General features: G+C 40.3%; 1 protein-coding gene across 1 annotated transcript in view; it reads left to right on the top strand.

The window, feature by feature from the left end:
• Positions 1-21,091, top strand: part of UGDH (UDP-glucose 6-dehydrogenase) — a 34,106-nt gene extending 13,015 nt beyond the window's left edge. Inside the window, 11 exon segments of the mRNA XM_047798954.1 lie at positions 4,769-4,870; positions 6,432-6,632; positions 6,745-6,942; positions 8,074-8,221; positions 11,902-11,996; positions 14,581-14,711; positions 14,940-15,073; positions 15,496-15,587; positions 15,703-15,813; positions 19,954-19,972; positions 19,975-21,091. Coding sequence (XP_047654910.1) covers positions 4,769-4,870; positions 6,432-6,632; positions 6,745-6,942; positions 8,074-8,221; positions 11,902-11,996; positions 14,581-14,711; positions 14,940-15,073; positions 15,496-15,587; positions 15,703-15,813; positions 19,954-19,972; positions 19,975-20,063 — 1,320 coding nt within the window. The 3' untranslated portion in view covers positions 20,064-21,091.
• Positions 21,092-25,929: the final 4,838 nt, after the last annotated feature.

Raw genomic sequence — 25,929 nt, 5'->3', positions numbered from 1 at the left:
TCCCATGATACATTTTAAAAGATACAGCCATGGGACTTCCCTGGTGGTCTGGTGGTTAGGACTTGGAGCTTTCTCCCCTGCGGCCCAGGTTCACTCCCTGGTCTGGGAACTGAGATTCCACATCAAGCTGCTGTGCCCTGCAGCCAAAGCAAATAAATTAATAAAAATAAAAATAAAATATCCAGTCAAGTAGATATTTGTTTTCAATGATATAAAAATCAAATTTTCATGGTAAATACCAACTTTTCATATCAGAAAGTCTTTTTTGGTGACTAATGATAATATCTAATGCCCTCTTTTGAATACACAGCCTCCTCGAGAGTTGTTTGACCCTCACTCTGAGGCTCATTAGACATTTTACAAAAATATATAGGAGTTCCTGGAGTTCCCATCATGGCTCAGTGGTTAACAAATCTGACTGGGAACCATGAGATTGTGGGTTCGAACCCTGGCCTTGCTCAGTGGGTTAAGGATCCGGCGCTGCTGTGAGCTGTGGTGTAGGTTGCAGACGCAGCTCGGATCCTGAGTTGCTGTGGCTCTGGCATAGGCCGGTGGCTATAGCTCTGATTTGACCCCTAGCCTGGGAGCCTCCATATGCCATGGGAACGGCTCTAGAAATGACAAAAAGCCAATATATATATATGAGTTCCTGTTGTGGCACAGTGGGTTAAGAATCCAACTGCAGTGGCTCAGGTTGCTGTGGAGGTGTGGGTTCAATCCCCAGCCCAGTGCAGTGGGTTAAAGGATCTGACATTGCTGCCGCTGTGGCATAGGTTGCAGCTGTGGCTTGCATTCGATCCATGGGGCAGGACTGCCCATATGCCACACTGGCCATTAAGAAAGAAAATTTAGAGGGAAAAATGATTGGACTTGATTATTGATTATATAAGAAGGATGAAGGAGAGGAAGGAATCTAGAATGATATCGAAGAGTTCAGGATTCAAGATATAAAGTTAAGATTATGCAGGTAGTAAAAAAAAATGATTATGCAGGTAGTAGTTAAAATTCGAGTAGGTGAGGTCTCCCAAGAAGAGCCTGTAGAGAATAGAACATTGGTCAAGGACAGAACCCTGGAAAATGCTAATGTTTGATGGTGGGTGGAGGAACAGATGCCATAGAGAAGCAATAAAGAGTTGTTTAGAGAAGGTAAACCAAAAACCAGAAGAGTTTTAGTGGTACAATTGCCATGAAGATGTGTATGTCTTGATTATGAGTGACGAACACAGGGACAGATATTTGCCAAATGAATAAGCTGTCAATTATGCCAAATACAGGAGAAATAAGAACTGAGACAGAGTCATGAAATTCGATATTATCGGGGGCCATTGAAACTTTTATAAGAATAAGCACAAATGGTAGGAGATTGAAGAAGTGAGAGAGTATAGAAAAGGAGCAAGACTTTTTTAAAACTTTAATTAGGAGGAAATAAAAGGGGTGGTCACTGGAGAGTGACACAGGGGAGAGATAGTGATTGTGTAATTTATATTTTTTCCTATGGCTGATAAAGGATCAAGCATGTTAATAAACTAAGGTAGGCTAATCACATAGAGAAGGAAAGGTCAAAAGCATAAGAAGAGGCGTTCACACTGTGGTGCAGCAGGTTAAGGATCCAGTGCTGTTGGAGCTGCGGCTTGTATTTGATCCCAGGGCCAGGAACTTCCATGTGCCACGGGTGCAGCCAAAAAAAAAAGAAGAAGAAAAAATGCATAAGTAGAAAGGGGCTAACTGATGAAATAAAGTCTAAAAAGACAGCAAAGATGATGTGCTCAAAAGCACAAGTAGAGGGGTGACCTTGAAAGCCTCTTTCTCAGGGACTTGAGGGAAGTAAACCGGGAACGATAAAGACGGTTTTGTTGGTGGAGCCCGGAAAAAAAAGTGACTGACAAGTTGATCATCTCAATTGTCTGAAAGTGGGAGGAAAGATACTCTGAAGAAGATGTAGTAGAGGTTGGAGCAGGAATCCCAGAAGGAGAGGACAAGTGTAAAGATTACCAGGCTACATTGAAAACCCAGCTAAATGTCCTTAGGGTCCATGATCTATGTTCGTTGTGGTTCCTTCTAGTCTTACAGGCTTACATTTTGTGGGTCAAAAGTATTTAATAAAAAAGTAGTTTTTACTGCCTAGGAAGGAAATAGTAATGACCATCAGGTGAAATATGGTAATAAGATATTTAAGTTTTTACTCAGAGAACAACATATTTGTTAATATGTAACAATGAAAATATTTTGTGTTACCATATTTGTTGAAGTCATTGCTTTTTTTGTTATCTTTGTTCATTAAAAAAAAACCCAATTTAATAACTACTTCTAAAAAGCCAAAATGGATAATTTGCTTTGTTTTTTCTGAGTAAAATGAAAGCTAATTTTACCCTGTCAAAGGATTTGAGTTCTTGCAGTAAAAGTATCATATAAATTCTAAATATTAATTATGAAAATTACATAATGAATCTAATAAGAGGTAGAACCTATTTATTAACTGCTTCTGCATCCATTTTGGAGATCTACAAATATCCCATTGCCTTTTTTTTTTTTTTTTAATCTTTTTTTGGCCACCCCGAGGCAATGGAGTTCCTGGGCCGGGGATCAGATTCGAGTCGCAGTTGCAACCTATGCTGCAGCTGCGGCAATGGCAGATCCTTTACCCACTGTGCCAGGCTGGGGATTGAACCTGTGACTCAGCATTCTAGAAAGGCCACCAATCCTGTTGTGCCACAGCAGGAACTCCAATATCCCATTGATTTGAACAGAATGATGTAGTTGTTCATTTTGAGGTCTTACTAAGACTTAGTATAAATTCTGTATTGCTCTGATTTTAGGTTACTTTAAATATTAAGAGATTATATATAAGATTGAATGAAATCTTCTCTGTAAAATTCCAACTCCATAACCTTTTACTTTCATCTTCTAGAACCTAGTCAAAATAACCAAGGAAACCGTTGTTATAATTGGTGGTACCATATTCATGGTAGAATGATTCATATATATTTTATTGGTTTTGTTATAAATTTTGGTTAAACTAATAGAAATTTGAATTTACATTTATGCTTTCTCTGATCGCTTATGTTAAAGTCCTCAGGACCATAAAAAAAAAACTGAATTACATTTGGATATAATTCTAGACCTATAGCCCATGAGTTAGTTGACTTTTTACGTTGCTATATACTTTTTACTTTTCTATACATCCATCATACACTATGGATATTGTTTGAACCTTCTTCCTCAGGAGAGAAGGTCTGTTTTGTTTTAGTTTTTAAGCATTCTTACAGATGTCCTGGAAACAACCTAAATGTCCAGCAACATAGGATTGGATAAAGAAAATGTGGTACATATACACAATGGAATATTACTCAGCCATTAAAACAGAAGAAGTAACGGCCTTTGTGGCAACATGGGTGGACCCAGAAATTATTTTACTAAGTGAAATCAGTCAGACAGTGAGACACCGACATCAAATGCTATCACTTAACATGTGGAATCCAAAAAAAGGACACAATGAACTTCTTTGCAGAACAGATACTGACTCACAGACTTTGAAAAACTCATGTTTCTCAAATGAGACAGGTTGAGGAGTGGGGGATGCTCTGAGGGTTTGGGACGGAAATGCTGTAAAATTGGGTTGTGATGATCATTGTACAACTATAAATGTAATAAAATTCATTGAGTAGTAAAAAAAAAAAAGAGGAAAAAAATAAATTACTCTAAAGCTAAAAAAAAAAAAAAGAACTCTTATACATGTCCTTCCTCCCACGGTTTATTTGAATCAGAATCCAAGTATGACCCATACATTACAATAGATTTTATCACTTAAGTGTCTTTTTTTTTTTCTTTTTTTAATTTTATGGCCGCAATCATAGCATATATAAGGTCCTGGGCCAGAGATTAAATCCAAACCACAGCTGCGGCAATGCTGGATCCTTTAACCCACTGCGCTGGGCTGGGAATCGAACCTGCACCTCTGCAGCCACATGAGCTGCTACAGATTCTTAACCCACTGCACCACAGTAGGAGCTCCTTAAGTGTCTTTGAAGACCACAATATTTTAATCTCTCCTTCTTTCTCTGTTTTTCTCTTTATTTGTTGAGAAAACCAGATGTTTATCCTATAGGAATCTTCAGTCAGGATTTTACTGATTGGACTGGTCTAATCAGATTTTCACCTGGTATTTGGAGGTAGAGGAGGGCAAGAATATTTGTTAGGTGGTGGTATATAGCTCAATTCTTAACTACATCTCCTTTTAAATTGTATGGGGAAAGTAACACATTTTTTAATAGAAGTGTTTCTTATAATAGGACTTAAGAAAAATGCATGTTTATGTATGTATTGAATAAATATTGACTGTTTCACAACCAGCGTGAATAGCCTGTGTTTTATGCCTGAATTCTTGGGAGTAAAAACTTGGATTCATAATGATGCTGCAGAATCAAATGTTTGCTTGGGATCACAAAAGACTTTGACTTTCCTGATAATTGTGTTGATACTTGGAGTTAATTGTTAACTCTTACGAAACAGATACAAGGTAAACAATGACAATGCATTAAATTGACCTGCTGCTTCAGTTGTGACAAGTTCAGTTTTGATTTATGCTACATAATGTACACTTAATGGCCTTAGGTACCAGTGTGATTTTTCTGAGGTGTTATTTGAGTGCAAATCTAGAGCTTTAAGTTATAACATGACCTTCCCCTTAACAAATATAATTATATACTATTGGATTATCTTGTATGACTGGTAAGATGTGTGTACAATTTCTATGCTATTTTCTTTTTAGCCAGGACTTAAAGAAGTGGTAGAATCTTGTCGAGGAAAAAATCTCTTTTTTTCTACCAATATTGATGATGCCATTAAAGAAGCTGATCTCGTATTTATTTCTGTAAGTATTTTCTTTTGCTCTCTGAGTTCTAATGTATTCTTATCTACAAAGAAGCTTCATTGTGTATTAATAGTAAATCACTTGGTATTAAGCCACAGCATTACTTAGTATAGAGTTGTCCAGTTGATTTTTTTTTCTTTTTTTGTCTTTTTAGGACTGCACCCGAGGCATATGGAAGTTCCCAGGCTAGGGGTTGAATCAGAGCTGTAGCTGCTGGCCTTTGCCACAGCCACAGCAATGCCAGATCTGAGCCTTGTCTGCAACCTACACCATGGCTCACGGCACTGCTGGATCCTTAACTCACTGAACAAGGCCAGGAATCGAACCTGTATCCTCATGGATACTAGTTGGATTCATTACTACTGAGCCATGACGGGAACGCCTATCCAGTTGAATTTTGGTTATCACTACCTATAGCCAACATTTCACCAAACCCTATAATCATCTGGTCATTTCAGATCATTGAACAAAAAAATTCAGAGAAAGTTCTAGTCTGAGATCTAGAATTAGGAAGTGCTGGTAACATGTGAGCACATGTGGTGGTAGTATGTATATTTCATCATTTCTTGTTTCCACTGCTTGGTGGAGGTGAGGTAAAAAGAATCAGGTCAAGCTTGCCTGCAAACTTACAGGTGTCTCCTATCTAGATGAATTTATGTTCCAAAAGTCATTTTAAATTAATTGTTTCGACCTTGGCATATATTGGTTAGGTTATTGGGCTAGTTGAGAGATACCTTCAAAGTCATATATGGCTAAACTGTTGTACCTTTGTAATGAAGAAATAGGATCGATGCTTAGGAATACATGCTGGTAATCCAGTATTTGAACCACAGTAACTTTTTTCTTGCTGTCCTGGTAACCATCCACTCAGTTATTGTGTGTGTGATGGTATGGTTATCACCAATTGGTGGCTGCACTAGGGTTTCACATAACTCGAGACCTTTAGGGCCTTACAGAATAAAGGGAAAGCCAAGGGAGTTCCCGTCGTGGCCCTGCGGTAACAAGCCTGTATCCATGAGGATTCGGGTTTGATCCCTGGCCTCACCCAGTGGGTTAAGGATCCATCGTTGTTGTGAGCTGTGGTGTAGGCCGGCAGCTGTAGCTCTGATTGGACCCCTAGCCTGGGAACTTCCATGGGCTGCACATGCGGCCCTAAAAAGGAAAAAGAAAAGTTTAAAGACCAGGGTAACATATTTAATACAATCAAGAGAAGAAGAAAGAGAAAACTTCCATTTCATTTCAGACGGCGAACTCCTTTCAGAGTCTCTTTCATCTTTAATCTAAAGGCCTGGCTTGGAATTTGCCTGGCCTGGTTCTGATAGATATATAGTAGCTTCTCAGAAGAAATTTATTGAATGAGTTTTCCAGGTGCTTCCAGCCATCCCCTCCGGTGTTATGTTTATAAAATATATTATTTCCATGGAGCTAATAGCAAGTGAAATCAGGGCTACTGATGGTGCTAACCTCCCATTTGATTAGTCAGTTGACGGTCCAGGGTGTATCTTGAAATCAGTAAACATCATAAGGATGCTCTGTTCTTAATCCCATATGCTTTCACCAGGTGAACACGCCAACAAAAACCTACGGAATGGGGAAAGGCCGTGCAGCAGATCTGAAGTACATTGAAGCCTGTGCTAGACGCATTGTGCAAAACTCACATGGGTACAAAATTGTGACTGAGAAAAGCACAGTCCCGGTGCGGGCAGCAGAAAGTATTCGTCGAATATTTGATGCAAACACAAAACCCAACTTGAATTTACAGGTATGAAAGTGGGAAGCCTTAGAATCTGGTTCTTTTTATGAAAATATCGATGCTTTAAAGTTGTCCATAATTGATTCTAGATTAATGCTTTCCTCTGCATTGGGATTCCAAGGTGCTGTCCAACCCTGAGTTCTTGGCAGAAGGAACAGCCATCCAGGACCTGAAGTACCCAGACAGAGTACTGATTGGAGGGGATGAAACCCCAGAGGGCCAGAGAGCTGTGCAGGCGCTGTGTGCTGTATATGAGCACTGGGTTCCCAAGGAAAAGATCCTCACCACTAATACCTGGTCTTCAGAACTTTCCAAACTGGTTGGTACATAGCACTCAACTCTATTAAAATAAAGCCAAGGACCTATGTCTTTTAAACCTGATAAACTGCTTATAGTACTTTCTTAATTTTTTTTTTTTTTGTCTTTTGTCTTGTCTTTTTAGGGCCACACCCGCGGCACATGGAGGTTCCCAGGCTAGGGGTCCAATCAGAGCTGTTGCTGCTGGCCTACACGACAGCCACAACAATGCAGGATCCGAGCCAGGTCTGCGACCTACACCACAGCTCATGGCAACGCTGGATCCTTCACCCACTGAATAAGGCCAGGGATCAAACCCGCAACCTCATGGTTCCTAGTTGAATTCGTTTCCACCACACCACGATGGGAACTCCGTACTTTCTTTCTTTCTTTTTTTTTTTGTGTGTTTTTGCCATTTCTTGGGCCGCTCCAGCGGCATATGGAGGTTCCCAGGCTAGGGGTCCAATCAGAGCGGTAGCCGCCGGCCTATGCCAGAGCCACAGCAATGCAAGATCCGAGCCACGTCTGCAACCTACACCACAGCTCACGGCAACGCTGGATCATTAACCCACTGAGCAAGGGCAGGGATCGAACCCGCAACCTCATGGTTCCTAGTCGGATTTGTTAACCACTGTGCCATGACGGGAACTCCACTCCGTACTTTCTTAATATTAACAAAAAGGTGGAGTTCCCATTATGTTTCCCACAGCAACTCAGTGGGTTAAGGAACCAGCATTGCCACGGACTGTGGTATAGGTTGCAGGTGCAGCTCGGATCCCGAGTTGCTGTGAATGTGGGGTAGGCTGGCAGCTGCAGTTCTGATTTGACTCCTAGGCCTGGGAAATTCCCTATGCCCCCCATGTGGCCCTAAAAAGAAAAAAAAAATTCTGGAATATGTAAAAGAAAATAGAATATTCATTAAAATAGTAATTTAAAAATCACTCTTTTCCCTTCTTTTATTCTTTCTTAATCATCTTTCCTTTCTAATTTCTAACCTTTTTTCCCTTACCCACCCCATCCTTTGCCTCAAATTGAGCCCATCAGTGACATTATATCTCCGTCAGTAATTTGCATGAACTCAATGAAATATAATGCAGATTTATAAGATTCCTATTTTAGTTCATTGTGTCTTTCCTCTTTTATTTTTTTTAAGGCAGCAAATGCTTTTCTTGCCCAGAGAATCAGCAGCATTAACTCTATAAGTGCCCTCTGTGAAGCAACAGGAGCTGATGTGGAAGAGGTGGCAACAGCCATTGGAATGGACCAGAGAATTGGAAATAAGTTTCTGAAAGCCAGTGTTGGTAAGCTGAAAATTTTCTGTAGGTTTATTTAGCTAGGTCTCTAACTTTTTTTTTTTTTGGTCTTTTTGCCTTTTTTAAGGGCTGCACCTTCGGCACATGGAGGTTCCCAGGCTAGGGGTCTAATTGGAGCTGTAGCTGCCGGCCCACACCACAGCCACAGCAACACCGGATCCTTAACCCACTGAGCGAGGCCCAGGATCGAACCCGCAACCTCATGGTTCCTAGTCAGATTTGATAAACACAGCCACGACAGGAACTCCAGCTAGGTCTCTAACTTTAAGAAAGCCTTTGCTTAGCTTAGCACCCTTAAAATAATGATTCTATTATGCATATAGCCTCAGCCTATAAGGAATTTTTTTTTTTTTTAAAGGCTGCACCTATGGCATATGGAAACTCCCAGGCTAGGGGTCAAATCGGAGCTGCAGCTGCTGGCCTGCGCCACAGCTGCAGCAGCTTCAGGATCGGAGCCACATCTGTAGCCTGTGCTGCAGCTTACAGCAGAGCTAGATCCTTAAACCACTGAGTGAGGCCAGGGATCGATCCCGACCCCTCACAGACCCTACATCAGGTTCTTAGCCCACCGAGCTATGACTTACAGAGAGCTCTAGCCTATAAGAAACTTTCTAAGTGAGGCAACAGTTAACTTATATTGTTTAATAATTACTGTCTGATTAGTAGGATAAACATAGTTCAGAGTTTTGTTTGTTCGTTTGCTTTGGGTTTTTTTGGCCTCACCTGAGGCATCTGGAAGTTCCTGAACCAGGGATCAAATCCATGCCACAGCAGTGACTTGAGCCACTGCAGTGTCAACACCAGATCCTCAGTAGCTGTACCACAAGGGAAGTCCTGTAGTTCAGTGTTTTAACAGGGATATATTAGAATTTAGTTAGCACATTTAGGAAAAATAAGTTTGGGACCACATAGGAAATCATATAGCCAAGTGTACTGAAACAAGTAGGAAAAAATTCCCTATCATTTGCTTTTCCTACTAGTGCACTTTAGGAAATGAGGCCTTAGTGAAGTACAGTTGATCCTCATTATAAGTGGATTCCATATTTGTGAATTAGCCTACTTGCTAAAATTGATTTGTAACCCCAGCATCAATACTCAATGTTTTTGTCATCATTTGCAGACATGAAGTAAAAAAAAAAATTTGAGTCACCCAATACATACATTCTCAGCTAAAGATGAATAAGACTATATACGCTTACCATCTTGTTTCAGCTTTCATACTGCAAGTGAGCTCTTTTTGTGGTTTATTTAGTGCCACATGTTCTGCAGTTTTGTGCTTTTTTGTGTGATTTCACTGCATATTACTGAAGTTTTGTCTAGAGTTCCAAAGCACCAGAAGGCTGGGATGTGCCTTACAGTGAAATTACATGTGGTTTGATAAGCTTTGTCCATTCAGGTATGAGTTACGATGCTGTTGGCTGTGAGTTCAGTGTTAATGAATCAACACTTTGTTTTCTTGCTTTTTTTTTTTTTTGTCTTTTTAGGGCTGCACTCATGGCACATGGAGATTCCCAGGCTAAGGGTCGAATCAGAGCTGCAGCTGCCAGCCTACACCACAGCCACAGAAACATGGGATCCAAGCCGCGTCTATGACTTACACCACAGCTCATGGCAACACCAGATACCCGACCCACTGAATGAGGCCAGGGATCGAACCCGCAACCGCATGGATACTGTTTGGATTCATTTCTGCTGCGCCACAATAGGAATTCTGAACCAACACTATTTATTTATTTATTTATTTTTATAGCTGTGAATATGTTTAATATTCATTCACTTGTGTTACCATTTAGAGTCCACATATAAGTGAAAACATACAAGTATCTGTCTTTCTCTGACCTCACAAAGCATAAAACCCTCCAGCTCCTTCCCTGTTGTTGTAAATGGCAAATTTTCAACACTATTTTTATTTTTATTTATTTATTTATTTATTTTTGTCTTTTTGCCATTTCTTGGGCCTCTCCCATGGCACATGGAGGTTCCCAGGCTAGGGGTCGAATTGGAGCTATAGCTGCCGGCCTACACCAGAGCCACAGCAACGCTGGATCCGAGCCGCGTCTGCGACCTACACCACAGCTCACGGCAACGCCAGATCCTTAACTCACTGAGCAAGGGCAGAGATCGAACCTTTAACCCCATGGTTCCTAATCGGATTCGTTAACCACTGAGCCACGACGGGAACTCCTCAACACTATTTTTAAATAAATTGTTTTTAATCAGAAACACACACATAACAAGATCATGTGTCAACAGTTGACAAATGTGACCAAGAAGTTCCCAGGAGACTAATGCTGTATTTCACCTAGGAACAGCGCTTCAGTATTTGCTAATTCAGCATTTGTGGCAAAGTTTTAGACCATAACTACTGGATTTAATGAGAACTGACTGTACTTTTGGATATACGTTCATAAGGGTGATGTAAAGGCAAATAGAGTCTTTTACAGATTGGGCAATAGGCAGAGCTTCCTATATTTCTGGGCCCTTCTGCCATTTCCTAGTTTTTTAAATCTTCTTGACATTTTTTTCTAGCAACCATTTAATAAAAATAGCTACTATTGGAGTTCTCTGGTGGCCTAGCAGTTAAGGATCTGGCATTGTCACTGCTGTGGCACAGGTGTGGGAACTTCTGCATGCCACTGGCGTGGCCAAAAAAAATACGACTATTTACTGAAGGCGTGTTAGGCCCCATGTTCTGAACCATCACTTTATATATCTTATTTTTTAATCCTTATAACCTGTTACAGAGGTGCTGGTATTTACTCTGTAGAGATGATTAAGGATCAGGAGGAATTTTCGTAGCTTGCTCAAAGTTGTATAACTAATGAGTGCTTGGGTGTTTTTTTTTTTTTTTTTCCTTAGGGCTGCATCTGTGACATATGGAAGTTCCCAGGCTACGGGTCAAATCAGAGCTACAGCTGCCAGCCTACGCTACAGCCACAGGAATGCGGGATCCGAGCTGCTTCTTCAGCCTACACCACAGCTCACTGCAATGCCAGATCCTTAACCCACAGAGCAAGGCCAGGGATGGAACCCAAGTCCTCATGGATACTAGTTGGGTTCGTTAACCACTGAGCCAGGATGGGAACTCCGGCTTTAACTCCATGCCAACCCTCACTGTATACTGTGATGCATGAGAACACAAATGGGCAGACTGCAGCCCTCAGGCTAAATGCAGCCCACAGCTGGTTTTTGTAAATATAAAGTTTTATTAGAACATGGCTATGCCCCTTTGATTGCATATTGTCTATGACTGCTTTTGAGTGCCAAAGGTAGAGTAATTGTGCCAGAGACTGTATGGCCCACAAAGGCTAAAATATTTATTATCTGGCCTGCAAAAGTTTGCCAGCTCTTACGTTTCCTCATTCATCTGGCATTACTGCCCCACACTGAGTTAGAGATGTGAGGCAGTAATGCCAGATGAATGAGGAAAAAATAGAAAATACAGCCATAATAAAACTTTAGCTAGAAAATTTGGAAATGTTTTATAGAGTTGATTAGTTACTTGCAAATTTCACACAGTTTATAAACCTACTTATTTTCCAGCATCCAAATTTTATCGTTAAAATCTTAGCGTAGGCCCTTTGATTAGTATGACAAAGAAATTTGTTACATGATTCATTTGTGTGGTTCCTAAATGAAAATATTATCATTTTTTTTTCTCTCTTCAGGTTTTGGTGGGAGCTGCTTCCAAAAGGATGTTCTAAATTTGGTTTATCTCTGTGAGGCTCTAAATTTGCCTGAAGTAGCTCGTTATTGGCAGCAGGTATTAATCTTTATAATCAGCAAGTTATGAATCACCTCTAATTAAAACAAGCCATCCCTTGTTAATTTTTTTTTTTTTTTTTTTTGCTTTATAGGGCCGTACTTGAAGCATATGGAGGTTCCCAGGCCGGGGTCTAATCAGAGCTACAACCGCCGGCCTACACCACAGCCATAGCAACGTCAGATCCGAGCCCCATCTGCGACCCACACCACAGCTCACGACAATGCCAGATTCTTAACCCACTGAGTGGGGCCAGGGATCCAACCTGCAACCTCATAGTTCCTAGGTGGATTTGTTTCTGCTGCGCCACGACAGGAACTCCCCTTGTCAAATGTTTTTGACAGGATTAATTTTGTCCCAGAACTCAGTTATTATTACTATATTCAATTTGTTCATTTTAGGTTAATTTATTGGGCTTCTATGTTTATAATTTGTAGTTTCCGGTAATCGCTGTAATGGAAATTTATGATAAAGTAGTTATCTTTCTAGTTTTATAACTAAATTTGCTCCTAGAGTAAAGCAAGAACTACTACTTTAATTCTTCTGTCTTGAAAGGCATTAGGGGACAGTAAAGGAAGAACCTATATGCTAATGCTTCCAAGTAGTTTTTATATTTATTTATTTATTTATTTTTTGGTCTTTTTTGCTATTTCTTTGGGCCGCTCCCGCGGCATATGGAGGTTCCCAGGCTAGGGGTCCAGTCGGAGCTGCAGCCACCGGCCTACGCCAGAGCCACAGCAACGCGGGACCCGAGCCGCGTCTGCAACCTACACCACAGCTCACGGCAACGCCGGATCGTTAACCCACTGAGCAAGGGCAGGGACCTAACCCGCAACCTCATGGTTCCTAGTCGGATTCGTTAACCACTGCGCCACGACGGGAACTCCAGTTTTTATATGTTGATATATGTTTTGTCCCTTTGAGATTCACAGAGCTAAAATTGGAGATCCTTCTCAAGCTGGAAGTAGAATTAACATTTACTGAGTGCTTACTCTGTGCCAGGCACTCTTTCAAGCACTTTACATGTAGAATCTTAGTTCTCATAGTTAATATTATCCCCTCAGTTAGAGATGAGGAAGCTGAGGCATAGCAATGTTAAGTAATTTGTCCAAGATACCAGCCAGTGTACATACCTTTCTCAAATATTTTTCCCCAAGTTTATAGTTTTTCAGATTTCAGCAGTGAGTGAGAGTGTAAGGAAATGCATATTTTTAGGGAAATGAACACTTCCACTAAACCACCAGGGAACTCCTGAAATGTATACTTTGAAGTTGATTTCATTCAGTCCAGTATGATGGCTTTGTCTCATTGTCTATTGTGGAGGAAATGCAGATAAAGACTTGATCTTCTAACACTGGGCTCATTTTTCAAGCTTTCAGGCTCTGAGACGCCTAGAGCCTTTTAAAAAAGTCTTTCTTTATATGCATCTGTTCATCTATGTGATGTCATGTTTATAAACTCTTAGGAGAGTAACAGATTAGGCCATCAGAAACTTTTACTTAAAACTTTTAGTTAAAAACTTCACCAGATTGGAGTTCCCATCCTGGCTCAGTGGTTAACGAACCAACTAATATTCATAAGGATGTGTGTTCAATCCCTGGCCTTGCTCAGTGGGTTAAGGATCTGGTGGTGCCATGAGCTGTGGTGTAGGTCACGGACAAGGCTCAGATCCCAAGTTGCTGTCGCTGTGGCCTAGGCCATCGGCTACAGCTCCAATTGGACCCCTAGCCTGGGAACCTCCATATGCCATGGATGTGGCCCTAAAAGGCAAAAAAAAAAAAACAAAAACTTCACCAGATGTAGCTGGTGTTATGGTTCATCCAGAGGCAGCTATGATTCTGCACATTGTTCTCTCTTCACTTTCTACTCACAGTAAGTTTTTGTGAGGGGTCAAGGGTTATTCCTATGAGGGATACTTTGGAATCTAATTGCTTCCATAGGGTTTGGAGAACTTGGCTAAGGAGAACACCATTTTCTTTTTTCCCTAATGATTGTTATTTTTTCCATTATAGTTGGTTTACAGTGTTTCTGTCAATTTCTACTGTAAAGTGACCCAGTCACACATATATATACATTCTTTTTCTCACATTATCCCGCCATCATATTCCATCGTAAGTGACTAGATATAGTTGCCTGTGCTATACAACAGGATCTCATTGCCTACCCTCTCCAAATGCAATAGTTTGCATCTATTAAACCCAAACTCCCAGTCCCTCCCCCTTGGCAACCACAAGTCTGAAAGAACATTGTTTTTTGTGTGCCATTTTTAGGCTGGCCTCATGGCTGGACCTTAAATGGGGTCAAAATTTAGCTGTGCTCCCCACCCCACCCCCTTATATCCATCCTAGCCTGATACATGGAAAGTTAAGCCAAATGAAAATGAAAATTTTCAGCATGGATATAAGAAGCAGGGGGGAATGGGAGATAATTTTTTTTTTTAAATCATTCTGTAGATACTAAAGAGGCTGGTTCATATTGCCTCTTGTTAATTTACAAGGCTCTTATCCATAAAGCTGTGAGCAGTATGTGGCACAGGCTGCACCACTTTTAACTGATCCTTGCATAATTGCACATGTCATTTCAGGTCATAGACATGAATGACTACCAGAGAAGGAGGTTTGCATCCCGGATTATAGACAGTCTGTTTAATACAGTGACTGATAAGAAGATAGCTATTTTGGGGTTTGCATTCAAAAAGGACACCGGTGATACAAGGTATCAGTTCTTTAAAGTATTTCAACCTTTTTCAGAATTAACTCATCTTATTCTTGATTTTTTTGATGGTGGTTATGTATGTGGAATACATATATGCATATAGTCTAAATAAAAAAAGTGAACATACATATCCTTCAAGAAATAGAATCTCACCCATATATTAACCTTAGGCATTAGAATATATGCTATTTAAAAGCAATCAGCAATACTGATTCTTTTTCCCTTCAGAGAGTCTTCTAGTATATACATTAGCAAATATTTAATGGATGAAGGCGCACACCTCCATATATATGATCCTAAAGTACCAAGGGAACAAATAGTTGTGGATCTTTCTCATCCAGGAGTGTCCGAGGATGACCAAGGTAAGTAAGACTCCGGGTCTTATATGTATCACTTTGAGTTTTGCCCCCAAACTTGTTTGTTCTCCAGAAACCTTTGGTTGTTCAGTTTTTATCATTTATGTCGTTAGGAGGAGTCTCTTTTCAACCTCATTCTCTAAAATTAGACTTTTAGACATTGCTTCATCAACTTTGGCTTGAAGTAATCAGCTGTGGGTCAGTCTAATGATTTTTCTGACATATTCTAAAAAGCCCCAGAGATTCCGAGGAGAAGCTTCTGGGTAAAGATTGGGGTACTCCAGGCCCCTCACTGTTATCCCCACTTATACTTCAACCAGACCATTCCACTTCTGCCAGACGCTCATCTCCTGCTGCAATCCTAGTGTTAAAATGCATACCTTCAAATCACTCCTTTCTTATTCCGATTTTTCATTGGGTTGTTATAGTGGCCCGGCTCGTGACCATTTCCAAGGACCCCTATGAAGCGTGTGATGGTGCCCATGCGGTTGTTATTTGCACTGAGTGGGACATGTTTAAGGTGAGGTGACAGAAATGAGATTAAGGAACATTTTAGAGGTGTTCTAATATCAGTTTGGGGTTAAGTATGTGTTCACACATATGCACTAATTCTTTCTTTGGTTCTGTCTTTACAGGAACTGGATTATGAACGCATTCATAAGAAAATGCTAAAGCCAGCCTTTATCTTTGATGGACGACGTGTCCTGGATGGGCTCCACAATGAACTACAAACCATTGGCTTCCAGGTAAGCACAATCCTGGATTGGTTGCTTTGATTGTTTGGTCATTTGCTTTTTAATGGCTTTAAGTTTTAGAATTTTTATATTTTCTCACTTAACAGTTGCCTAACTCTTGGGAAACCTATCAATCAATTCTCTGGGAAGTCTCTGGTATTTGTAAATCACTCTACTCCCTCCTTAAATTTGTGATCTAAAGATCATTTGATGTTGGTCTCCCTTCCATAGTATTTGAAGCGTCATCAGTTGCCTATCATATAGGGCCAAGATGTACCTTGTTTTATCTCATATAAACATCAACTAAGAGAATATACACATTAAATTCTTTTTTCCTAGAGCCTCCAAAGCTGCTCTGCTGAACTCTCTGCATCACACTGACCCTCTCAGATCACTTATTCTTTTATGAATGTTTAGAAAACTGCAGTATACAACATAGTGTCACATGTTGGTATAGGATCCTGCACCTCTGAGTGCTCCGTCCTGTGCTGGTGCTGTGAGAGGTCTGAATGAAAAGTAAAGGAGTTTCCATCCCGGCACAGTGGAAACGAATCCAACTAGGAACCATGACGTTTCGGGTTCAATCCCTGGCCTTGCTCAGGGGGTTAAGGATCTGGCATTGCTGTGATCTGTGGTGTAGGCCGCAGATGCGTCTCAGATCCTGTGTTGCTGTGGCTCTGGTGTAGGCTGGCAGCTTTAGCTCCAATTGGACCTCTAGCCTGGGAACCTCCATATGCCGCAGTTGCAGCCCTAAAAAGAAAAAGAAAAAAAGGGAGGAGTTGCCATTGTAGCTCAGCAGAAATAAACCCAACTAGTATCTGTGAGGATGTGGTTTCGATCCCTGGCCCTGCTTTCTCAGTGGATTAAGGATCTGGCGTTGCCATGAGCCGCGGCGTAGGTTGCAAACGTGGCTTGGATCCTTTGTTACTGTGGCTATGGTGTAGGCTGGCAGCTACAGCTCTGATTTGACCCCTAGTCTAGGAACTTACATATGCTGCCTAAAAAAGAAAAAAGAAAAGGGAGCTGCAGTGGTGCTGGCCCTCTTTTAATTCAGTTTGTCAGTTTATTATGGAAAGTTTAGATAACTGACAGAAACCCAAACAGTACCTTTTTAAAAATTATAGTTGAGAGTTCCTGTCGTGGCGTAGTGGAAACGAATCCAACTAGGGACCAGGGGGTTGTGGGTTTGATCCCTGGCCTCGCTTGGTGGGTTAAGGATCCGGTGTTGCCATGAGCTGTGGTGTAGTTTGTAGATGTGGCTCAGATCTGGCATTGCTGCAGCTGTGGCGTAGGCCGGTGGCTACAGCTCCAATTAGACCCCTAGCCTGGGAACCTCCATATACCACGGCTGTGGCCGTAAACACACACACACACACACACACAAAAGACAAAAAAATTATAGTTTACGTGTTGTGCTGATTTCTGTTATGTAGCAAAGTGATTTGTTATACACACATATGCATTCTTTTTATATTCCTTTCCAATATGGTTTATCCTAGGAAATTGGATATAGTTTTCTGTGCTATACAGTAGGACCTCGTTGTCTATCCACTCTAAATGTAATAGTTTGCATCTTCTAACCCCAAACTCCCAGTCCATCCCACTCCCTCCCCATCTCCCCCCTTGGCAACTATGAGTCTCTGAACAGTACATTTTATGTTGCATCTTTCAGTTCTACTAAGGGCCCCAAAAGTATTAATAAGAAGGAGGCACTTTACATTTCTTCAGAGCAGAACATGGAGTGGGAGGTCGGAGGGGAGGTTGAGGAGGATAAAGAAATCTGCCAGGAGACTGCTGTCAGCATAGTCCTGGAGCTGAGCTGAGCAGGGCCAGGTTAGGGCTGGTGGTGTGTCTGCTTAGCACCAGCTATCTTGGAGAAGTACTGATAAGGCCTCATCCACTGTTCAAAATATCTGATCTGTCACTGACTTGTTGAAGATCCTTCTCATTCAGAATTCAGAGCCCACTTGCCATTCATGAGAGATTAACTTGCAACAAAAATCAGATGGCATCCATGTCTGTTCACACTCCACCAATGACCCTGGGGGCCTTTCTGTCCTGTGCTCCCTTAATAACAGGACTGTTTTTCCCAGTCATGACTTAAACTCAGCAGTGTTATTTTTTAAAGATTATTCACAGGCACACATCATCTCTCATTGGTGTCTTACATCTAAAGGAGAAGATACGGGAGTTCCCACTGTTGTGCAGTGGGATCAGTGGCATCTCTGTAATGCCAGGATGCAGGTTCAATCTGGGCACCAAGGACTAAAGAATCTAGTGTTGCTAAGCTGTGGCTCAGATCTGATCCTTGGCCTGGGAATCCCATATGCCTCAGGGCAGCCATAAAAGGGGAGAATTAATAATAATAATAAGATGTGTAGAGACATGTACGTTTAAAAAGAGTTTGAGTTCTTCTAAAAGTTAACTTTTCCTAGTAAGGATTTAAAAAGCAATTAAAATTGAATCACTAAGTAAAGAGAATGTCTAAGACACTAGGACAAGTGACTAATACAAAACAGAAGCCCTTTGTGATGTGTCAGCATTAAATATTCTTTTTTTTTTGTCTTTTGTCTTTTTTGGTTGTTGTTGTTGTTGTTGTTGCTATTTCTTGGGCCACTCCCACGGCATATGGAGGTTCCCAGGCTAGGGGTTGAATCGGAGCTGTAGCCACCAGCCTACGCCAGAGGCACAGCAACTCGGGATCCGAGCCGCGTCTGCAACCTACACCACAGCTCACGGCAACGCCGGATCGTTAACCCACTGAGCAAGGGAAGGGACCGAACCCGCAACCTCATGGTTCCTAGTCGGATTCATTAACCACTGCGCCACGACGGGAACTCCTAAATATTCATTTTTAATGAAAAAGAACATTCATGAAAATTGTATAGTATATTTCTCTCTGCTGTAGAAAAGAGATAAACTTATGACTATTACAGAAGCAGTATCTTTAAAGATAAATGATTTTGGATGGAGGGGGAAAAATTTAAAGTGTAATATGTAAAATGAAGTTGACTAGCACAGACTTATTGCAAGCTGACTTTGTTGTATGCCAGGCACTATGCTGATCACTTCACCTAATTGAATCATTACTGCAACCCTTTGAGATGGGTGTGTAACACCAATGACAAATGAGGAAGGATCTTAGAGACTTGAAGTAACATAGCAGTTTACAGTTTGGATTCTTACGGGAGCCTTTTAGACTCTGAAGAATGAACTTCTAAAAACTATGCTTTATAGCTTAAACAAGTTTTCTAGAATAAGGAAAATAGACATTAGAATAGAGTTTGAAAGATTGTGAACTGGAATTTGGAACTGAGTTGGAAAGATTGTGAACTGGAATTCTCTTTATTTACCTTCATATATGTTACAGTATGCTTTCATACATTTCATGTATGTTATAAACAATAGTGACATATGATTCCCTACTCTGTCTGAGGGGGTCTGGTGTTGAGAATGACAGAAGTGAGAGTGTCGAGATATGAATATGAGAAGTGGAGTGTAGACTGACTCTAGAATCATTAAAAACCAGCAAGGAACCAAAGATCTTTTATAGCAACCCAGACAACTTAAGAAACTCTCTCTGCTTTTAAAAAGAAAAAATCCTGGTGTGTAGGATTTGCTTTGTAGCACAGGGAACTATATCCAGTCACTCATGATGGAACATGATGGAGAATAACGTGAGAAAAAGAATGTACATAGGAGTTCCCGTCGTGGCTCAGTGGTTAACGAATCTGACTAGGAACCATGAGGTTGCGGGTTTGATCCCTGGCCTTGCTCAGTGGGTTGAGGATCTGGCATTGCCATGAGCTGTGGTGTAGGTTGCAGATGCGGCTCAGATCCTGCGTTGCCGTGGCTGTGGTGTAGGCTGGCGGCTACAGCTCCGATTAGACCCCTAGCCTGGGAACCTTCATATGCTGTGGGTGCGGCCCTAGAAAAAAGGCAAAAAGACAAAAAAAAAAAAGTATATAAATGTATGACTCAGTCACCGTGCTGTACAGCAGAAATTGACAGAACACTGCAAATCAGCTACAATGGAAAAAAATGAAAATCTTAAAAAAAATCATCTAGGTTTTCCCCCTTACATATACATTTTTTATATTTATATATTTAATTACTATAATTTTCTAAAAATCTTTTTCTCCCCGCCTCTAGATTGAAACAATTGGCAAAAAGTGTCTTCAAAGAGAATTCCATATGCTCCTTCTGGTGAAATTCCAAAGTTTAGTCTTCAGGATCTACCTAACAAGAAACCCAGAGTGTAGACACTGCCATTTTTTTTGGGTACTTAAGGATAGGAAATAGCTGATATTAAATGGTGAATGAACCAAGTGCTTTTAAGGAAACAAATTATTTTTTTAATAATCAAATTTATACTAGCTGTATGGGAATTAGCATATGTGGTAATTATGAAATGAATATTTTTACATATTTTTATAATACTGTTACCATCAGTGACTGGATGGGTGGCAAATAATCATGTTGGTTTTAATGATGTCGATTTTTGTAAAATTAAACTTCAAACACTTTTTACTTTATAAAATGGTCTTTAGGCAGCAACTTTAATATTACACTGTAATGAGAATAGGACTCTTCACTTTTTCTGATCATCAATTTATTTACCTGTCATTAAATATGAATTTTAAACCATGAAATTGCTACGTGAAATACTGGGCTAAACCTGTTAACCTTTCTAAAAGTGTCATGGAGATTTAACGGTTTCTGGATTAATTTGGTAAGGTGTTTGCCCTGCCGTTTCTTGTCTCTCTGAACTGAGGAGAATGCAGTGGACAGAATGGGGGCCTTTTGTGCTCCCCCCTCCCTTTCCTTTCGTGTTAGAAGTAACCCTGCAAATATGGTTTGGTTATTGTTCTTTTGCTCATTTTGCTTTAATGAGCTTTATTGTTGGGGTTTTAGTCCAAAAAGATCATCATTATCTATTTCCAATCAATCCAATAAGCCTAAAAAGGCAAATTTTTTTTTAACATGAAGAGAAAATCAGTGTAGTGAAGTGAAAATCTGTTTCACTCCTCTTCACTTAGTGTTTTTCCTCATTGATCATTATTTTTTTAGTCCCAGAGGCAAAAATATGTTACTTTTACTTTGCATTTTATTCCTGTATCTCATTGCAATTTCTCCCCCTTTTTAAGGTAATAAAACCAATAAAATCTCATATATAAACTTAAAGTAGATTTTATAAGTTATGTACAGCATAATCCTAAAATAAAAAATTTGGGGGGAGTTCCTGTTGTGGCTCAGAGGTAACAAACCCGACTAGTATCCATGAGGGCTTGGGTTTGATCTCTGGGCTTGCTCAGTGGGTTAAGGATCCAGCATTGCCATGAGCTGTGGCACAAGGTCAGACATGGCTTGGATCCCACATTGCTGTGGCTGTGGTGTAGGCTGACAGCTGTAGCTCCAATTTGACCCCTGGTCTGGGAACTTACATAAGCCATGGGTGTGGTCCTAAAAAGCAAAAAAAAAAAAAAAAGGGGGGGAGAAAAGAAAAAAAGAAAGAATTTTTTGTTTTCATCTGCTTTTTGCTTGTGTCTCTCGTTGATTTATATTTGATTTTCTCTTCTGTTTATCATTATTGAAATATGTCAGATGTTCATTTGATGCTTGTTTCTCTGCTAAGAGTGTACAAATTGAGTTAAACAGATACAGGTCTCATCATTTCAGAATTTTGTGTTTCAGAGAATACGGAGATAAAGATGAGGACAGAAACATCTGTACAGATATCAAATAGCTAAATAAAATACTCTGCATAAACTACTGTGTGAGTGTATTTTTTTGTCTGGTGCAAAAAACTAATGAGTCATGACAGTCTGACATTAGAAAGGAAAATATCACTCCTTACTTTTTTGAGAAGGGGCATTACAGTGCTCTTTCAATGATGCCAGAAAGGGAGGGAATTTAACAAATAGACCAGGTATCTGCAAACTCAATCCCATGGGCCAAATCTGGCCCGCCATCTGTGAGCTAAGAATGTCTTTTACGCTTTTACATGACTGGCATTGCCGTGACCTACGGTGTAGGTCGCAGATGTGGCTCAGATCCTGTGTTGCTGTGGCTGTGGTGTAGGCTGGCAGCTGTAGCTCTGATTCAACCCCTAGCCTGAGAACCTCCATATGCCACAAGTTCGGCCCTAAAAAGCAAATGAATAAATAATAAATGGTTAGATAGATGCTCTCTGGCCCTTTAAGAAAAAATTTTCAGACCGCAGCGAAAGAAACAAAACACTAGAAAGAGACAAACACCAGAATATTTGAACATAACATGAGCCCTTACTCATAAGACTTTGTAGTGAGGATGAACTATTAATTAGAATTTGCCTTACATTTATGCTTGAAAATATTCTCGTATTCTGCTTAATAATCTTATATTCAACTACAGGGATTATAACCCAAAGATGTCTTGCAAAAGTGGATAGAATTAGGCACTCATTTTAAGTTTCAAGATGCTTCAATGCCTCGATTAGATAAGTAATAGTTATGTTTAAAATATAGTTACTGAATCTGGCCCCATCCATCGGGGCTGAGAAGTCCTAGGCCAAACAATAAACAGGGTAGGAACACAGCCCTACCCATCAGCAAACAGGCTGCCTAAAGTCCTCCTAGGCACACAGCTGCCTCTATTCACACCTCAGAGACAAAGCCCCAGCCATCAGAGGGACAAGACTCAGCTCCACCTACCAGTGGGCAGGCACCAGTACCTCCCATCAGGGAAATAGCCAGAAGCCCCTGTATCAACTTTACCCACAAGGGAGTAGACATCAGAAGCAAGAGAGAATACAACCCTATTGCCTGCAAAAAGGAAACCACACAAAAATCTATACAAAATGAAAAGGAAGAGAATTATATCCCAGATGAAGGAACAAGGGAGAAAAAAAAAAACAAAAAACAGAAAAACAGCTAAGTGAGCTAGAGATCAGCAGCCTCCATGAAAAAGACTTTAGACTAATGATAGCAAAGATGATTCAAGATTTTGGAAGTAACCTGGAGGCAAAGATTGATAAATTACAAGAAACACTGAACAAAGAAATTCATTTAAAGATTAAGCAAGTAGAGATGCAAAATACAATAGCTGAAAGAAAAAATTCCCTAGAAGAAACCAAGAGCAGAATACAAGAGGCAGAAGAACAAATAAACAAGATGGAAGACAGGCTGGTGTATAATCACTGATGCAGAACAGAATTAGGCCCTGGTTAAAATAAAGAAAAAAGAATGAAAAGAAATGAAAACGGTCCAAGAGAACTCTGGGACAGCTTTAAACACGTCAGCATTCACATTATAGGGGTGCTAGGAGAAGAGAGAAAGGGGCCAGAGAAAATATTTGAAGAGATAATAACACTTCCCTAACATGGGAAAGGACTCTCACTGAAGTCCAGGAAGCACAATACCATATAAAATAAACCCAAGGGGAAACACCCTGAAACATATTAATCAAACCGACCAAAATTACAGACAAAAAATATTGAAAGCAGTTGGAAAAGTAACAAATAGCATATAAGGGAACCCCAATAAAGGTATCAGCTGATTTTTCAGCAGAAACTGCAGGGCAGAAGGGATTGGCATGATATACATAAAATGATGAAAAAAACCTACAACCAAGAATACTCTACCCCGACGAGGCTCTTAAAGGAGAAATCAAAGTTTTACAGACAAGCTAGAGAATTGAACACCACCAAACCAGCTTTACAATAAATACTAAACAAACTTCTCTAGGAGAAAAGAAAAGGCCACAATTAGAGACAAGAAAAATTACAAATGAGAAGGCTCACTGGTAAAGGCAAACATATAGTTAAGGTAGGAAGTCACCCACCAATATATCAAAATCAGCAATCATAAAAAGAGGTACAAATGCAGGATGCTGGAGATGCATTTACTATTAAGAGACCAACAACTTAAAACAATTTTGCATTTACTATTGAGACCAACAATCTTTGATATAGAAATATATACACAGGAGTTCCCGTCGTGGCGCAGTGGGTGTAACGAATCCGACTAGGAACCATGAGGTTGCGGGTTCAGTCCCTGCCCTTGCTCAGTGGGTTAATGATCTGGCGTTGCCGTGAGCTGTGGGTAGGTTGCAGACACGGCTCGGATCCAAGTTGCTGTGGCTCTGGCGTAGGCCGGTGGCTTCGGCTCCGATTAGACCCCTAGCCTGGGAACTTCCATATGCCGTGGAGCGGCCCAAGAAATAGCAACAACAACAACAACAAAAAAGAAATATATACACATATATTTCTATATCAAAATCTCATAGTAACGGCAAACCAAAAATCTACAAAGGATACACTCTCAAATAAGAAAAGCACAACACTAAAAAAAACACCAAAAAACCCCCCAAAAAACACAACACTAAAGAGTCATCAAACCACAAAAGAATAAAAGAAAAAAGACCAACAAACAAAATCCAAAGCAATTAACAAAATGGCAATAAGAACACACTTACCAATAATTACCTTAAACGTAAATGGACTAAATGCTCCAACCAAAAGACATAGACTGGCTGAATGGATACGAAAACAAAATCCATATACATGCTGTATAAAGAAGATATGGTACATGTATAGAACTGAATATTACTCAGCCATAAAAAAGAATGAAATAATGCTATTTGCAGCAACGTGAATGGACTTAGAGATTATCAGTCTAGTGAAGTTAGTAAAAAACAAACATGTGATATCACTTATATGTAGAATCTTAAAAAAGGATACAAATAAAATTATTGCAGAACAGAAACACTCATAGACTGATGGCAAACTTACAGTTACCAAAGGGGACAGGTTGGGGAGGGGGAGAGATGGACTGGGGGTTTGGGACTGGTATATGCATACTGTGGTATATGGAAAGACTGACCACCAGGAACCTGCTGTATAGCACAGTAAACTCTATCCAATAGTCTGTTATAATCTATATAGGAAAAGAATCTGAAAAAGAATGGACATGTGAAATACATATAACTGAATTGCTATGATGTACAGCAAAAATTATCACAACATTCTAAGTCAATCATACTTCAAAAAAAATTTGGGGAGTTCCCATTGTGGTTCAGTGGGTTAAGAACCCAACTAATATCCATAAGGATATGGGTTCGATCTCTGGCCTTGCTCAGGGGGTTAAGGATCTGGTGTTGCTGCAAGCTGTGGCATAGGTTGCAGATGTGGCTTGGATCCTGCACTGCAGTGGCTGTGGCTTAGGCCAGCAGCTGTAGCTCCCATTGAATCCCTAACCCAGGAACTTCCATATGCCACAGGTGTGGCCCTAGAAAGAAGAAGAAGAAAAAAAAAAGGTATTAATCATGTTACTTTAGTGACTCATCCCACCTTTCCAGAGCTTGTGTCCCAAACTAGATGTCACCGTCTAGTTGACTGATATGCTGACACTGTATCCAAGTTTTAGATCATAACCCGGCAAGAAATATATATTTAGTGCCAGCTTTGCAAAATAATACTTACAAAGCTCCCTTCCTTTTTTCCTGAATACTAAGAGATTGTTCATTGTATTTATTTATTTATTTATTTATTTTGGTCTTTTTGCCTTTTCTAGGGCTGCTCCCATGGCATATGGATGTTCCCAGGCTGGGGTCTAATCAGAGCTATAGCTGCTGGCTTACACCATAGCCACAGCAACTGGGGATCCGAGCCATGTCTGCAACCTACACCACAGCTCACGGCAATGCCGGATCCTTAACCCACTGAGCAAGGCCATGGATTGAACCCGCAACCTCATGGTTCCTAGTTGGATTCGATAATCACTGAGCCACAACGGGAACTCCGAGATTGTTCATTGTAGATCTGTATTTACAATATACCACCAGCAACATGGGAGATTATTTTAGGTGAATATATGGTCTTCTTAATTTTTATTTATTTATTTTTGCCCCACCACCCACTTCTTAATTCTTAATTTTAATAGTTAGGCATTTATTTTAAAGGCATTGGAATTCCCTTGTGGCACAGTGGATTAAGGATCTGGCACTGTCACTGCAGCAGCTCAGCTCACTGCTGTGGCATGGTTCCATCCCTGGCCTAGAAATTTCCACATGCCCCAGATGTGACAAAAAAAAAAAAGCATTAAACATCACTTATAAAATATATTAGTGTATAAACTTGTTAGAGCAGAG

Source organism: Phacochoerus africanus, chromosome 10 (assembly GCF_016906955.1).
Source record: "Phacochoerus africanus isolate WHEZ1 chromosome 10, ROS_Pafr_v1, whole genome shotgun sequence".
Lineage (NCBI taxonomy): Eukaryota > Metazoa > Chordata > Mammalia > Artiodactyla > Suidae > Phacochoerus > Phacochoerus africanus.
The sequence above is the reverse complement of the archived record's forward strand: the minus strand, read 5'-3'. Positions and strand labels throughout refer to the sequence as shown.